Genomic DNA, 16,511 nt, shown 5'->3' on the forward strand with positions numbered 1-16,511 from the left:
AGGTCACTCTAGAATTAGTGGCACTGTGGGACCAAGCACTCATCCATTATATGGGTTAAAATGACTAATTGAGGGTCTGAGTTTAATTATGCTCATAAGCACAGGCACAGTGCAGCTCCTTTGACGGGCTTAATAACATTCTTGTGTACACAAAGATAGATGGAAAAAATTAGGGTTGTATATTGTTGTCCTTCAGGACAAGATGCTGAAGTGGGAACAGAATAATAAAAATAAATAAACGACTCAGGGGCACTGGGAAATGAGCTGTGGAAGTTAGCAAAGCCAGCCTTGCGCTCAGGCTTCAGCTGAAGATAAACTCCTAAGGACCCATGACTAAATACTATGCAGCCATACAGCAATGGAGATCAGTTTCTTATTGTATTGGCTGTTAGATTAAAAGGGGCAAAAAGGATGTTTAGCAAGGCTTTACCTACAGCTCACTCTGAAATGATGATAATGGCCACATCAGGGATCTTTAAGATATTGATTTGTGATATTTTAAATGGAAAACAGAGTCACATTTCACAGTAAATTCAGAAAGCATTCATCTGTTCTATATAGCTGCTGCAATCAACTTTCAGAAATCACACTTTTATCACATCAGGTTGGCTGTGTAAGAACACAGAATGACTTCTGGCTGTCCCTAGTGTTAGATAAATCCAAGCCATGTTCAGAAGATGGTTGGAAGTCAGGCAAAAAAGGCAAAGGTCAGCCCGTAAGTGAGAAAAGAACATTCAGAAATCGGACTTATGCATGAGAAGACCCTTACTTAAAGGATGACCAGTCAGGAGGTTGGACTTGAACCTTCTTGCTCATAAGCACAGGCACAGTGAAGCTCCTTTGATGGACTTAATAAAATTCTTGTGTACATAAAGACAGATGGAAAAATTATGGTTGTATATTGTTGTCCTTCAGGACAAGATGCTGAAGTGGGAACAGAATAATAAAAATAAACAACTCAACCACATCAGGATGTGAAGCACTCCATCCTGGCATGGGTCAGGCTTTGTTCTGAGCAATGGGAAGGAAAGGACTTTGTGAACAGAAATAAACCAGGTCCCTGTCTGGTTAGTTTGTCCCAGTAAGTGGGTACCATTTGGGGACATTCAGTTTCTCAGAAATATTTACTCATTTTTCTTCCTCTGCTGCATCCGTGGGGGACTCTCTGTCTTTGCAGAAATGATCCCTCTCTATTTCTTACTTGGGTGATCGAACTGTTTCTGGGGCTCCTGGAATAAAGAATCACATAATTTGTGGCTTATAACAACAGAAAACTGTGTTTTAGCCCTGATGGAGATCAGGAAAACGGAATCAAGGTGTCTGCAGGGCTGTTCTCCCACTTAAGACTCTAGAGAAAGAGCCCTTCCCCTCTTCCTAGCTTCTGAAAGCTTCTGGAAACCCCTGGCCTTGCTGGGCTTGCAGCTACTCACTCTGATTTCTACCTCTGGCTTCACCTGGCTTTTCCCCCTCTGTGGCTCTTCTCTTCTTCTGAGGGTACTACTTATAGGATCTAGGGCCCATACTAACCCAGAACGACCTAATCTTAACTAGCTATATCTCCAAGACCTTATTTCCAAATAAGTTTACATGCCAAGGTTACAGGTGGATACAACCTTTGGGGGGGCCATTTTTGACCCACCAAAAAGACCTTGGCTGACATATCCCCAGGCAGATGGGACATCCTGCTATGACCTCACCTGCCAATGCTCAGACTGAGGTCTGTCAATTCATGTTTTCAGTTGAAGGTGGTGATTATGCTGGCCAAAGACTAAGAGTTGTACTTGATTATACAGCACGCCACAAAACAGTCACGAGCACGAAACTAAATCTATTTCAAGATCTGAACAGCCTGCCTTAAGCGATCTGAAGTCATTTCCCCAGAGGAGTCCTTCATCACAAAATGAGAAGGAAAAGTCTAACAAAATAACCTCACTCGTTTTTATGTCCAAAGCTTTCCTAACTGGTTGCCATATTAATTTCGGATCCTATTTTTAAATCACTTTTATTAGAAAACAAAACTTGAATATGGCAGCCTTAGAGTAAAAGACATAACTTGAAAAGAGGTCTAAATGAGCAAGACGGAAGCATGATGGGTTAGAGTTCAGGTGATGGAGGCAGATGCTGGGGATGGAGTCCTTCTCTGTCCTGGGTCCTGCTCACTCAGCTCTGGCGCCCACCATCCCACCCATAATCTAACTACCATCATTCATATCAACTCGTTCCTCCAGCAAAACTTAAGAGGTTATTTTTTTTTTTCATTTCTATCCACTTTCCTTAGTGACAGATAGATACTTCAGGAACAAATAGATAGATCTGCTTGAGGAAAATTCCATTTCCTACGCCAAAATGAATTTTAAATGGAAAAGGACTAAGGGCATTAACTTTTCATTTTATATTTCATGTGTGCTTAACTTTTCGCTATGTCAACATGCTAGGACTTTTTCCTTTTTCCATGAAGACTCACTCTGGCTCTTGAGAGAAGGCAAAGGAGTGGCTCTTCTCTTTTGAAGTCAGGGTGGGGAGGGGACCCCATCAATGCGGGACACATCCACCTCCTGCCAAAGGGAGGGCTCGAGGAACTGGACAGTCCCTTAAGACTGAGGTGGTCTATAGGCAGGACAGTGCTAGTTTTTCAGATTTTGGCTTACAAAGACAAATCTTGTTTTACTTATTCTTTGCTGAGCTTTTGAACATTTAAGAGCAATACAACTTGAATTTCTAAAATTGCTTTTCTTCCTGAAAAATAAAAAGGTGATCTCTTTTAGAACAGTAATTGCTCAAACTCTAAACCTCAGCTTCTCACTCTGAGATGGCATTAAACAAGTCTGAATTCAGCTAGAAACAGAAGACAAGAGTAATGATATTCAATAGTGATCTAATAGAGTTATTCTTATATACCATATATTCTTTCTACTGTCCCAGTAAGCTACACTTGGTACGGAAAGGGCTTCCTAGAATAAAGAGTTATTTTCTTTTATATTTCATTTTCTGTATATATTATCCTAAAACTATACTTACAGAAACAAGTAGCAAGTATCAACTTATCCTAAATTCATCAGTCAAAATATGGAGTTAGAGTACTGGAAAACTTATGCCAATGTTATTGCTTTAGAATATTCTTTAAAATGTAGTTTTATCGTTGAAAAAAATGACTCCTGTAGCTTGTCTAAATGAAGATTTAAGGTGAGCTAAGTGATTAACTCTGTTTAAGCCACCAACCCACTTAATTAGATCCCGTCTTAGTTTGTTTTCTGATGCTATAACAAAATGCCTGGTTACTTAGGTCACAGTTTTGGAGGCTGCAAGTCTGATTGGCCAGCTCCATCTGTTTGGCCTCCTCCTAGGTCTCCATGGCTGAGCATGTATAGACAAGATCACATGGAAGACAAGCAGCCAGAGAGCTCAGGGGCCATAACAACCTGTGTCAAGGGAGTCTCTTTAATGCCACATCCGTTCCTTCTGCAGGCAATTCTTCCCTGAACCAATCATTTCCTACCAGGTCCCTCTTCTTAAAGGTTCCTCTATGTTTCCTCTCCACTGCACTGAGGACCAAGATGGCAGCATGAGAACCTTGAGGGAACAAATCACACTTTGGCCAAGGAAATGACACTCCATAAATGTTGAGAACTAAATTAAAGGAACCAATGCAAAGGAGTGTGTTGTCATTTGTTTGATTATTGTGTGTTGTTTTAAGTATGGATCTGTTATCGATCTCATATCCTATAACTTTAGATAGAATCATGGTGTGGTTTGAAAGTTAGAATGTGGTTTCTTGACCTATTGGCACATGAGCTTATTGAGCCTACCATCAGTATGAGAAGAGCCAGGCATGGTGGTGCACGCTTGTAACCCCAGTATTTGGGAGACTGAGACAGGAGGATCATGGTTTGAGAACAGCCTTAGCTACTTAGTAAGGCCCTTTGCAACTTAGTGAGACCCTATTTCAAAATAAAGAATAAAAAATAGGGATGGGGATGTAGCTTGGAGGTAGAATGTCCCTTGCTTCCACTCTCAGTACTGAAAAAAAAAAAGTATGAAAAGTAACAATGTATAGTAATTCCTTGGTATTCATGGGTGATTGATTCTAGAAACTTACCCAGCTACCCAAATTCATGGGTGCCCAATTTGTATATACAAAAATACCACAGTATTTGTATATAACCTATCCATGTCTGATTGTATATTTTACATCATTCTCTTGCAACTGGCATAGTGGCACATGCCTATAATCTCTGTTCTTGGGAGGCTTAGAGAGGAGGATCCCAGGTTTGAGCCCAGCCTCGGCAACTTAGCAAGACTTTGTTTCAAAATAAAACATAAAAAGGGCTAAGAATGTATCTTTAATATAGAATGCCCTCTGGGTTCAATTCCTAGTACTAAAAAAGCAAAACAAAACAACAAAAATACCTCTTTCATCTTCCTATATACTTTATTTATATATTTATGTATGTATGTATGTATGTATGTATGTATGTATGTATGTATGTATGTATGTATTTGGTGGTTTGGGGGTTCCTGGAAGCCCTTCTACCTCCGGGCTACACTCCCAGACCTATTTTTATTTATTTTTTATTTGGAAACAGGGTCTCTTAAGCCGAGCCTGCACAATCCTCCTGTCTCCTTCTCCCAAGTACGGGGATTACAAGCGTGCACCACCACGCCCAGCTTTCCTATATACTTTAAATCATCATTAAATATCAAATGCAAGCCAAACACACACACACACACACATATATATATATATATATATATATATATATATATATATATATATATATGCTATATTGCATTATTTAGGTAATAATGACAAAATAAAGGCCTATACACATTCAGTACAGATAAAATTTTGTTTTTGAATATTTTCCATCTGTGGTTAGTTGGACCTATGGATAGGTAGAACTTACTATAGTTGAAACAGAACTTTTGTATACTTGAAAGACATTTATGAATAATAATTATTATTGTATTTAAGAATATAATCTCTATGATTTGTTTAAGTTTATAACTTTAATTTTCCTGAAAGTCTCCCAGGATGGTGCCAAGCATGCTGACCACTCTTTCTGGCCATGGTGCTTTTGTACTGCATCCATTTGTTAACATCCTTCCCATGCCTAATCCAACACCACTGGATTTTTTACCACACCTGGCTGAGTCACTGTCCCCTTCCCAGAGTTTCCTCTGTACTATACAGCCATGCCCTGGACACAACAGCTGGGTATTATATTAGGGCTCACTGCATGGGTGCTGCTCTCTTCCACTAAGTGTCGAGTTTTTAAGGCTATCAGTTGCTGTTTTTACCTCTGTCTTTTTGGCCCCTTCCTGGCACACAGCAAATGCTCATAAAACATTCATGCTTAAAGGCAGACAGAGCAGCAGAAGGGATTTCTTTAATGTGAATACAGATCTAGGAGTTGCCAGAAAACCCCAAAATATAAATAACTCACATACTAAAATCTGAAATCTTCTATCCTGTTGTAGATATTTGAAACTATTTGAGTATATTGTGAATGTTGTTTTTGAGTGAATGGAGGAAAAACAAAGATTCTTTGAAATCTTACCATCCACTGAGTCTTTATTCGACAAATCTTTTCAGCCCTTTCCAAACTATGTTCTTTCTCTCCTCGTCCAACCTGATCATCAACGTAGAATGATTAATAAATAATTCAAGTGTGAAAAGAGAACTCATATTTTATTCTGTGGGAGGGCAGACGTTGAATGAATTAAAGGAGAAATTAAAGCATCACTGTATAAAGGTGGGCTTTGCTTTGTCACTCATATGATAAACTCAGAAGCATGGGCCATCATTAGCACCCTGGCTACACCTTGACTAAAGAAGTTGCATTGTATTTAGCTACAATAAACTTTCTTTAAACCAGACAACCTCCTTTTGTGCTTCCTATGGTGTGGTCACTTCTAGACAGCAGCAGAAGCAGAAAGGGTTGAGTTTCTGTAATTGCGAGTAGAGGATGGGGTGTCACCCTGGTCTGACCTACGGGTCACATCTCAGACTTTACACTCACTCCAAGGACTAACACAGGGAGCCCAGGACATACACTGGTCTCACACCTTAATCTACATTCCTCCTGGTGACGCTGCATGCATCCCATCTTGGAAGAGTTCTACATCCTTGAGTCATATGTCAGAAAGCTGTAATTATCACCGGGCGTGGTGGGGCACGCTTGTAATCCCCGCGCTTGGGTGGCAGAGACAGGAGGATCGCCAAGTTTGAAGCCAGCCGCGGGTGCTGGCTTAGGAGACCCTGTTTCCAAATAAAAAATGTAAAAATAGGTCTGGGAGTGTAGCCCAGAGGTAGAAGGGCTTCCAGGAACCCTAGTACCACACACATAAAAGAAAAAGCTGTAATTATGCTACTTTATTACACAGAACAAATTTCTTTTTTTTTTTTTTTTTGGTGGTGGTACTGGGGTTCCTGGAAGCCCTTCTACCTACAGGCTACACTCCCAGACCTATTTTTACATTTTTTATTTGGAAACAGGGTCTCCTAAGCCAGCACCAGCGGCTGGCTTCGAACCTGCGCGATCCTCCTGTCTCTGCCTCCCAAGCGCGGGGATGACAAGCGTGCGCCACCACACCCGGCCACAGAACAAATTTCAACCGATAGAGCTAACTATATCTTTACTGATGACACTTCTACAACTGATTCTGAAGCACTTGCACGGGTCTGGTTAGGAACAGTCTTTGTAAGCAGGAAGATGCAGGAAGGGAACAGCTACTTAGAGTAGGTGCAATGATGGGAACAGAGAGATAAGGCATGGAAGGCCCAGTGTGCACATAGCTCCAGCCTTCCAAGGGTTGAGTTTCTTCTGGTGGAGCAAGGGGTTTCTATAGCATAATAGAATGTAAGAAGTTATAAAGTGGATGCCACAATGGGGTATTGTGGAGAACTGTAAATCTAGCTTATGTTAGAGAATATCCAGTGAAATCATTCTAAAATTCATTATTTTGTGACCTGGAGGAAAAGCAAGATTGTCAGAGGATTCTCACTGCTGCCTGCGAATGTGTGTAGATATTTGCGGAGCCTGTCTCTTTATCTGGCTCTATGCATTACACATGCTCACAAGCACAGATGCCCTCTCAGGACTGTAGGCTGGGGGCGGTTATGAATATTCATGAGATGATGATTATTAATGTCACCAAGGTGATATGATTCCTTCTCAGCAGAGACTTGTTTTTATACCTAGAAACTGATCAACTGTAGGAGGAACGGCAGCTTTGAGATAGCCCAGCTAAAGTAATTCTGCAATCTTAGTTTTCTTCTGGGGGGAGATTTAACTGGGTGTATTTAATTTCCCCCCTTTGCCTCCATACCATCAGTCATTAACTTCACCCAGCAGTGATTCCTCACTTTGGCACAAGTACAGCATCCACAAAAGCCCAAGTGCGAGGCTTGCATAGGTCCCCAAACTTATTGGCTTACCACTCCTTTTCAGAAGAAAAAAAATGTTTATCATCCTCTGAGTACTTTTACCTCACCCTTATTTTTATTTAATGTTCCTCAATTCTACCTGAAGCTACCATTATCCCTGGCTCCTTCCAGAATGCTCCCAAGGGTGGTATTGCTGACTTTGGTAACCCAGGCGAATTTAGAAACAGGTTGATTATCACTTTCTTTCCTAAGTATAAAAGTTAAACAAGACATACAGACAACTTGTAAGAAATCCCAATAGATTTCTGGAGGGGGGGGAGGTGATTTTGCAAAAATGCATTGGGGAAAAATTACCATACATTTACAATGTTTTTATTAAAAAACATTTAGCACAAGTCCTATTAGGGAGCTATTTCTAAGAATCATAGACTCTGGAAGTCACACAGAGAATTATAAAAAAAAGACAAACAATAGAAATAGCTACCAATAAGAGTTAAGTAGATCCCTATGTTATAAATTCTTCTAAGGCCATTGGCTTAGTAATTCTATAAACACAATATCACTCTGAACCATTGTTTTCAATTAAAGTAACTTACCTTTGGTTGGAACAAAAATGTGTATTTTTTCTCCCCTGATCAAAGAAATGTGAAAAAGTCAAACACACTGGGTATGGTGGTGCATGCTGGTAATCTCGATATTTGGTAGGCAAAGACAGGAGGATCCATTGTTCTAGGCCAGTTTCAGCAACTTAGTGGGATCCTCAGCCACCTAGCAAGACCCTGTTTCTACATAAAAAATAAATTAGGATTGGGTTATAGCTCAGAGGTAATCACCCTCAGCCTTCAATTTCAATCTCCAGTACAAAAAATATGTGTCAAACACTCTGGGTGCTATCTTGCATGTCTATAATCCCAGTATTTGGGAAGTTGAGACAGGAGGACTATAGGTTTGAGGCCAAACTCAGCAACATAAGAGACTCTGTTTCAAAAGAAAATGGGCTGGGAGTGTAGCTCAGTGGTAGAATGCTCCTGGGTTTAGTTCCTATTATCACACATCTGTGCACACACAAAGTCAAGCACTTGTATAGATAGAGGGTAGTGGAAGATGCCTACCCCAGCTCAATACACAATTAAAAATGCTTTGGGTCAGCTTCTTATACTCTATTTCCATATCAACAGCCATCTTCACAGCACTGTCTGGTCCTTAGGAAAACACAGCATTTAAAATTATAGAAAGCAAGCGTCTGACACTGGCAACCCTAAAGAAGGAGGTGGGAGGAGGCCCTTGTGCCAGGCGACTGACCTTAGGCACCCAGTGGCGTTGCGCAGCACCTGTGATGAATGCAGCTGGATTTTCCGATCGTCCTGCAGAGGTGAGTTCTCCCAGCCTGAGTGGGGGATGATCACCGCGTTGGTCAACACTGCCAGGGCGTCCTGGATGATTGGCATCTTGAGGGCATCGCAGGAGGAGAGGTTCCAAAGGACCCCTGCAAGAGACACATCAGGAATCAGGAGAGCCATTGGGGTTGGGTGGACACTAGTCTTTCTAGCCTCAAACTCTTTTCCTTCTTGGAGTCAGCAGGCTTAGCAAGAAGGAGGAGAAAGACAGCATGAGCATTATCCCAGAGCCTGCCCCTCATTTTGGACCCGGCACGTAAACCTGTTAAGAGAGTGCTGTAGAAATCCAAGCAGTGAGTAGAAGAACTGTGACATGATTATTTTGTTTCAACATGGAGAGTAATCAAGGTTGGGAGCTTTGAGTAGACTGAGGTTGACCACCATGATGCTTTTCACTTAGTGCCCCCAGGGTCCCAAATTGCAGCCGCAACCAAAGATGAGGAAGCGAATAGAAATAGGGCAGCAGGTCTTTGTTTTACCCAAGACCTCAGCACAAATACATGGTCTAGCTGATGCACTTAGCTTCCACCTACAAGCAACCACGACTTGGGAAGAACCAGTGAGAATCCAGCGGGTAAAATGATGGAAGATGGCTGGTGTATGAAGTGGTTTCAACACATTGTCACTTGTGACAGTGCTGTCAGTTGTTCTCTAAAATCAAGCTCCTGGAGGACCGATAGAATGTTCTTCCTTAGATAGCGACAAGGGAGCAGGAGGAGGCCGACTTGCAGTGGGAAGAGTGTAAAGGTAATTAATGTAGGCAGAGCAAAAGCAAACACTGTGGGCACTTGGGTTGTTTCAAGTTTTGAGATATGTATTTTCTAAAATGACACTAATTCTAGAAAACGTCAGAAGCATTGCATCCATATTATAACATCATTTGAAAATGCTTTTAAAATAATTATTCTATCTTTTTGCCTAGAAAAATACACATAAAGAAAACGGAATACTATTCTATTTCCCTATTAAAGAAAGTTTCTTTGCCTCTTAGCCTTCGCAGGCATGATCACAGCAGATATGGGGAATGCCATATTGTGGTAGTCTTTACAAGAGTGACTTGCAATTTATTTGTTTAACAGCCTTTCCATCTACTCTAACCAGATGAGATTTTGTTTCATCTATTCTATTATGAATAGAACACAAAGAACATCTTTCTGAAACTAGTTTATTAGTTCCTCATATCATACATGTTAAACTAACCCATGTTACTAAGAATACAAATTTGTTAATAACTATATATGCAATTCTAAAAGTGACTCCAAAGTTCTATAAAAATATGAATACAGAGACAAACTCACCTGTTTTGGGAAGTAACACTGGAAATTTTACTAAGCGAATACAAAGGAAATAAAATATCTTTGGTGCCCAGTATGCATGAATCAATTCTTTAGTGCAGGGTGTTAGCTTGAGGGAAAATCTGGTCTGCTTGTTTTGTAAATAAAGTTTTATTGGGACAAAGACATGTCTGTTCATTTATACATTTACTGCTTTTGTCCTCAAAAGAAGAGTTCATTGTTTGTGATAGAAACTGTATGGTTCACAAACCCTAAACAATTTACTATCTGGCCCTTTACAGAAAACGTTTGCCCATGCTCCACCCACCATTTTCTATGCACTCTGAAAACACGTTTTTATTGTCAGAAGAATCCTAAGTGAGCACACACAAAAAATGCTCAATGGTATAAAGGAGGTGTGCAAAACATTTTGATTTGGACTAACTTTTTAAAATATTTTATATTGTTGCATTGTAGTCATACATCTTAATGGAGTACAAGATGGTGGAGGCATACATGCACACACCACCCAATTAGCCCTTCCCCAATTCCCACCCCATTCCCTCCCCTCCCTCCTTCTCATGTTTGGCTTAGTGATTGACTCTGATATATCTCTGAATGTACATCATGTACATTAGGGAATTTTGCTATGAATATTAGCAGAATTCCCCTAAATTGTATCTCAGTGCAATGTAAGTATGAAGATCACCTTGAATTATCTTTGCCTTCTAAAAGCCCTTATTATGTTAGAAGGAAAGGAAAAATTTCAGGTACACAAAATACGTTTTAATGGCCATGGTGCTTGGTGAGTCTTGGTTCTAAAGATTCCAAAGGAGAAAGGCAAAGTTCTCAAATTGATGCATACTCTGACAAGGACAATCTACTTTTGCCTCTTCCAATCTACATTTATGACCCAAGTCAGGTAAATACACCTGGTTTACTTCCTTAACATTTATTATGCAGACAGTCTGTTATTCACTGTGGTTTCAGATGTGTGATAATTTGTACAAGGACTTATTCCCAAGTATGCCTTAAGCAGAACAAATCCATTTTTTTCTGTCTAGTTCCTTGCCTTAATAAACATGTAATATAAATTTAAGCAAACTTCTATTTTGTATATTTGTAAATTACAAAGTATTTTGTATATTTGTAAATTACAAAGATTTTTTTTTTGGTGGGTCTGGGGATGGAACCCAGAGGCATTCAACCCCCGAGCTATACCCCCTGCCCTATTTTTTTTTTATTCTTTATTTTGAAACCAGGTCTCACTGAGTTGCAGAGGGCCTCACTAAGTAGCTGAGGCTGTACGCCAACTGCGATCCTCAGGTCTCAGCCTCCTGAATGCTGGGATTACAAGCGTGTGCCACCACGCCCGGATTACAAAGAATATTTTTATAGTTTGTATTTTGCACACTCAAGGTGAGAATTAAGTTTTAAATAAACATATTTTGTCTGAAAAAACCACGAAGCTGTTTATTTTTAAGAAATGTTCATACTGAATTTTGATAATCAAAACAGTCAAAATAATTATATCCATTCATTTTCAGTCTTGCTGGATATAGCAGCTTTGGTGCAAAGTTACTGAACACCTCATTCTAAGCCCTCCTGGCTTTGAGAGTTTGTGTTGAGAAATCTAACGTAAATCTTACTGCCTTGGCTCTGGTAAAATCTGGACTTTTTCTTGCAAAAATGTTTTTATATATAGTAAAATAACAAATTTTTTCAGTTTAAAAAGGCACATTAAAATAAATTAGTACTTACTTCAGTATTTACGGATAAGTTTTAAGATTTTCTGTACTCTAAGCATTCAATGCAAACATAAGGAACACATGAGTTTTTTCACTCTCAAATCCTGATTTGAAAAGGCTAATAATACATGAAAACTGAAGCTTGTAAATAAATGTTTTAAAATGTGGATCAAGTATTTTACCATAAAATACATTTTGTGTAAAAAATTAAGTAGCAAAAGAGAAATATTAGCATTTTAACATGAAATGATTTAAACCAATCTAAAGTCATTCTGTGTTAGTAAAGTGATTTTTAGTTTACTAATGAACAGAAAGAAACAGGGAGAAGAAGAGAGGAAGACCAAAGAAAAAATAAAGGCCTAAAGTAACATTTTACCAGAAGGATGAGGATTAAAACAAGGTGCTGTTTGAGGAATCTCTTTAATGGCCTAGTCTCTCTCCTTCACCTTCCTGATTAATTCATTCACTGGTGCAGCCTAATTCAGACTCGTGCATGGAGAGGAGCTTCTTAGTTCCCATTCACTGCAGGCTGGATTCATCTGCGCGTCGCACTCCAATGAACTTCCCCCGGCACTTGACCCATATCCCTGAGCCTTCAATCTCAGCGAACATGTGCAAGTGGCTCACAAGTCTCTGCTGAGCTGATTAGAAAGGCAGCGAAATCTCCATCAGAAACAACTTTTTCACCTTGTGATGCAGAGTTGGCTAAATGAATGTAATGTGGCCGATTCCTTTCAGTGGCATTCAGCAAACCATCTGTAGGGAGTCCTCAAAATTTTCAATGTGGGTTTGATCATCGAGACACAGAAAGAAGCTTCAGCATAGAAGCAGGAGTCTCTGGGGACAAGTGGAACAAAGCTCGATGTGTCTGGCAGAAGGGAGGGAGTGGGAAGAGAACTGGGGAGGGCTAATTGAGTGATGTGTGCATGTAGGCCTCCACCATCTTGTACCCCATTGAGGTGTATGATTACAATGCACCAATAAAATTTTTTTAAAAAGGAAACAGCTGGGAGCTCCATGTCCTTACACACACACACACACACACACACACACACACACACGCACGCACGCACGCGCACACACACACACACACAGAGCTGAAGGGAGAGATTAGTGGAGGAAACTGGACATTTCTAGGTATCCCCTCTGAACAATTGGAAAATGATATTTTGCTGGTTTCTCTTTTCTTCCTCCATTTCTTTTATGGCATTTAAAGATATGTTCACAAATGTCTTGACAGTCTCTTCAACTGCTGGAGCACAGTTGTCTCTTCGTGAGTGAGGATCAGATTCGGTGACTCACTTCTGAACAACAGACCTGATGGAAATGTCTGTGACCAACTTGAGACCAGGCCATACAGGATGTAGTGGGGCTTCCTCCAAGTTCTCTCTGGGGTGCTTGTTTGAGGGAAAGCAGATGCCACGAGGACCTTCAAGCGGCCCTGTGGAGAAGCCCTTGTGATGCAGAACCAGGCCTCCAGAGCACGGTCACAGGAGTGCGCCATTTTGGAAACAGACCCTTCAGCCCTACTCAGACCTTCTCACGACTTCACCCTCATGAGCCCCTGAGCCAGAGTCACCAGGAAAGGCTGACCCTGGCTCCTCACACTTAGACACCACGGGAGGCAGATGCTTGCTATTTGAAGCTATTCCATTCTGAGACCTGACTTGTTATGCAGCCATAGGTAACATATCTTCTGTCCTCTTTCTACCCCCACTCCCTCTTTGCCCTTTCTTCTCTGCTCCTCATTTTCACTCTGCTTTGTCCAGTGGGCTCATTTTTCTCTTTTGGTTTATTTCTGCAACATGTTTTTATTTTTTCTAGTCAGTTTTCTTTTTCCCTCGATTCACCTGTTCCAGCTCCTCTAGCCTCTTCCCAAATTCCATTGTGACAGCACAGATGATACAGAAGAGGGTTCAGCTGAGGTGTGCAACTAAATTTAAAATGTATTAAAATAAATGGTAAACATTTTGATTTTAAAAATCTATCATTCATCATGCAAACAGCTTATTAAGAGGCTAAATGCTTCCTTTCATTTGGAAGACCTGCCGTGGTTTCCTATTACTACTTTAACATTAACACATGGTGGCTTACAGGACACATTTTTTTTTAACCATCTGGCAGTGTGGAGTCTGGTGTGGGCTGGCAGTGCTGCTCCTTCTGGAGGCTCTGGAGGACCTGTGTTTCCTTGTCTCACCAAGCCTTGGAGGCTGCTTGCATCTCTTGGTCTGAGGTCCTGTACCCCTTGACCTTAGCTTCCTTCATCACCTTTCCTTCTCTTACGCTGAAACACCTGCCTCCCTCTCATAAGGACTCTCATGATTATATGGAGCCTACCAGGGTAATTCAAGATAACCCCCATCTCAAGATCCCTCGCTGAACAAATCCCACAAAGACCCCTACTCCAGGATAATTCAAGATAACCCCCATCTCAAGATCCCTCGCTGAACCAATCCCACAAAGAACCCTGCTCCAGAATAATTCAGGATAACCCCCATCTTAAGATCCCTCGCTGAGCCAATCCCACAAAGACCCCTACTCCAGGATAATTCAAGATAACCCCCATCTCAAGATCCCTTGCTGAACCAATCCTGCAAAGAAACCTATTCCAATCACAATGTGTAGCACAATTTTTACAGGCTTTAAGAATTTGGATGTGAGCATCCTTGGAGAGCCTTTATTCAGTCTAACACAATTTCTTTAAAAATTCTATCATATTTAAAATAAAATTAAACTTTTATTTGTGGTACTGGAAATGGAACCCAGGGGCAGTCTAACTCCTAGTTACACCCCCAACCCTATTATTGTATTCTTTAGTTTTGAAACAGGGTCTCACTGCATTGCAAAAGGCTGAGGCTGGCCGCGAACCATGATCCCCCTGGCTCAGTCTCCCAAGTACTGGAATTACAAGTATGTGCCATCACACCTGGCTCAAAATTAAATTTCTTATGATAGCCTTTTCCTAAATCTCTAAGTTCATATTGAATCAAATGTTTTTATTCATTCATTCATTCATACTTTCCATATATATCAAGGACCTATGGCCTGCCAGGTTGTGTTATACACAGAGTGGGTACACCAGTCAACAAAATGAAACCCCCTTTCCCCTGGCATGTGCGTTACAGTAACTCTGGTCCGTAGTCTCTAATAACAGTGGCTTCCTTCTGCTCCTGGACACACTGGAGCTCATTTGTACAAAGATCCCTGGGACTTGCTGCAGCCTCATTTTGAAATGTTATTTTTCAGACTTTTCCATGGCTAATTCTTCTTGCCAGTCACATCACCTTCAATGTGCTGAGCTCAGAGCGGCTTTTCTGGATCAGTCTAAACTAGCTTTCCAGACATAGGCTGTCAGATCTCCTATTTGGATTAACAGCAGAGACCTTTTCTCCAGCCCATATTTCCCATTACTTGTTGATTTTCTGTCCTTAGTCACAGTTCCTCCCCACAACAGGGTCTTAGCCATGAGATGACAGCAGACATTTGTCTGAGTGTTCACAGCACGAAGAACACACTCAGTTTATACCATTCCTAGCTGCAAAATATGTGCTGACACCCAAGGAGGTGCTCGCCTGATAAAAACAGCAACTGGTAACTGTGATTTAATCCTTATAGGATGCCGTGAGCTCCAAGCTTCAGGCACTCCTTAAGTTTCACAGTGCTAGCAAAAACATGATTAACTGAGAGAACACAATGGCAGATTCAAGATTTAATTTTAGAAATGAGATACAAAAATGTAAAAATGCACTTAAGTGAAATGATTTATCATGCATCTATAGAAGTTCTATTTTTAGCCAGTGATAAAAATTTCTATCATTGAAAAACACTAATCTACTTAACATTAGAAGACTTTGACCCATGCTTCATTTGGATAATTTCTATATATTAACTCCCTGGCCATTCTGAATTAGCCAAAGTAATACTAAAATTTCAACTCATGCAAAAACGGTAACATAAACTGAAATTACACTAGCATTCATAATGAGTTACCCCCATTCACACCTCCATTCACACTTATCTGAGGGTAACATATTTTGGTTGATGGTCACTAGCAAATTTTAATACATCCGATGAAGATATGCTAATTTTTCCCTAGATTATAATCTGCAATAAAACATTTATGGCATCTTTCATTACACGCACTCCATAGATTCCTTTTATCTGTGTAAAATTATTGCTGCTCCAAATATAATTTTGACAGTATGTTTAGTTGAGAACAGACATTTAAATAAGTAATTATATAGACTAAATACACTTAAAAGATTGCTTATTTTTATTTCAGGAATAGGATGGCTCTTTTCCTTGAGATAATCCATATTCATGAACAGTAATTGGTTTATTAAAATTTCTTTAATAAAATCTTAATTACTTTCATTTGATCCTTTATTTTGTTTTAATAGAGGGTAATTGTAGCTTCATTTCCCTGAAGGAGATGAAGACTATGTTGGTTATAAAAAAAAGATTAACAAAGAAAATATAGTTTAATAATAGCAAGTCTTACATTATGGTAAAATCACATATTGCCTCAAGGCTATGCAAGACCTATTACAGCACTTTATTTTCTTTTAGCTATTTTTTTCCAATTGTTAGACCTATAACATATCCTCTAACATGAATGAGGCTCAGAGTCCAAAGGAAAAGTGGGCTTAATTCATTTTAAAGTGTTTTAAATGTTTTATTTCAAATCAAGCAGTTAATGAAAAGA

At 40.0% G+C, this 16,511-nt stretch overlaps 1 protein-coding gene across 4 annotated transcripts in view; it reads right to left on the minus strand.

The window, feature by feature from the left end:
- Window positions 1-16,511, minus strand: part of CTNND2 (catenin delta 2) — a gene marked incomplete at both ends in the record, with an annotated part of 995,918 nt that overhangs the window by 184,382 nt on the left and 795,025 nt on the right. For all 4 annotated transcript variants that reach the window (XM_080715500.1, XM_080715499.1, XM_080715502.1 and 1 more), the window contains one exon: window positions 8,690-8,873. In XM_080715500.1, coding sequence (XP_080571626.1) covers window positions 8,690-8,873 — 184 coding nt within the window. The remainder of the gene's footprint in view (window positions 1-8,689; window positions 8,874-16,511) is intronic.

This window comes from Muscardinus avellanarius, assembly GCF_963383645.1.
Source record: "Muscardinus avellanarius genome assembly, chromosome: 1".
Classification (NCBI taxonomy): Eukaryota; Metazoa; Chordata; class Mammalia; order Rodentia; family Gliridae; genus Muscardinus; species Muscardinus avellanarius.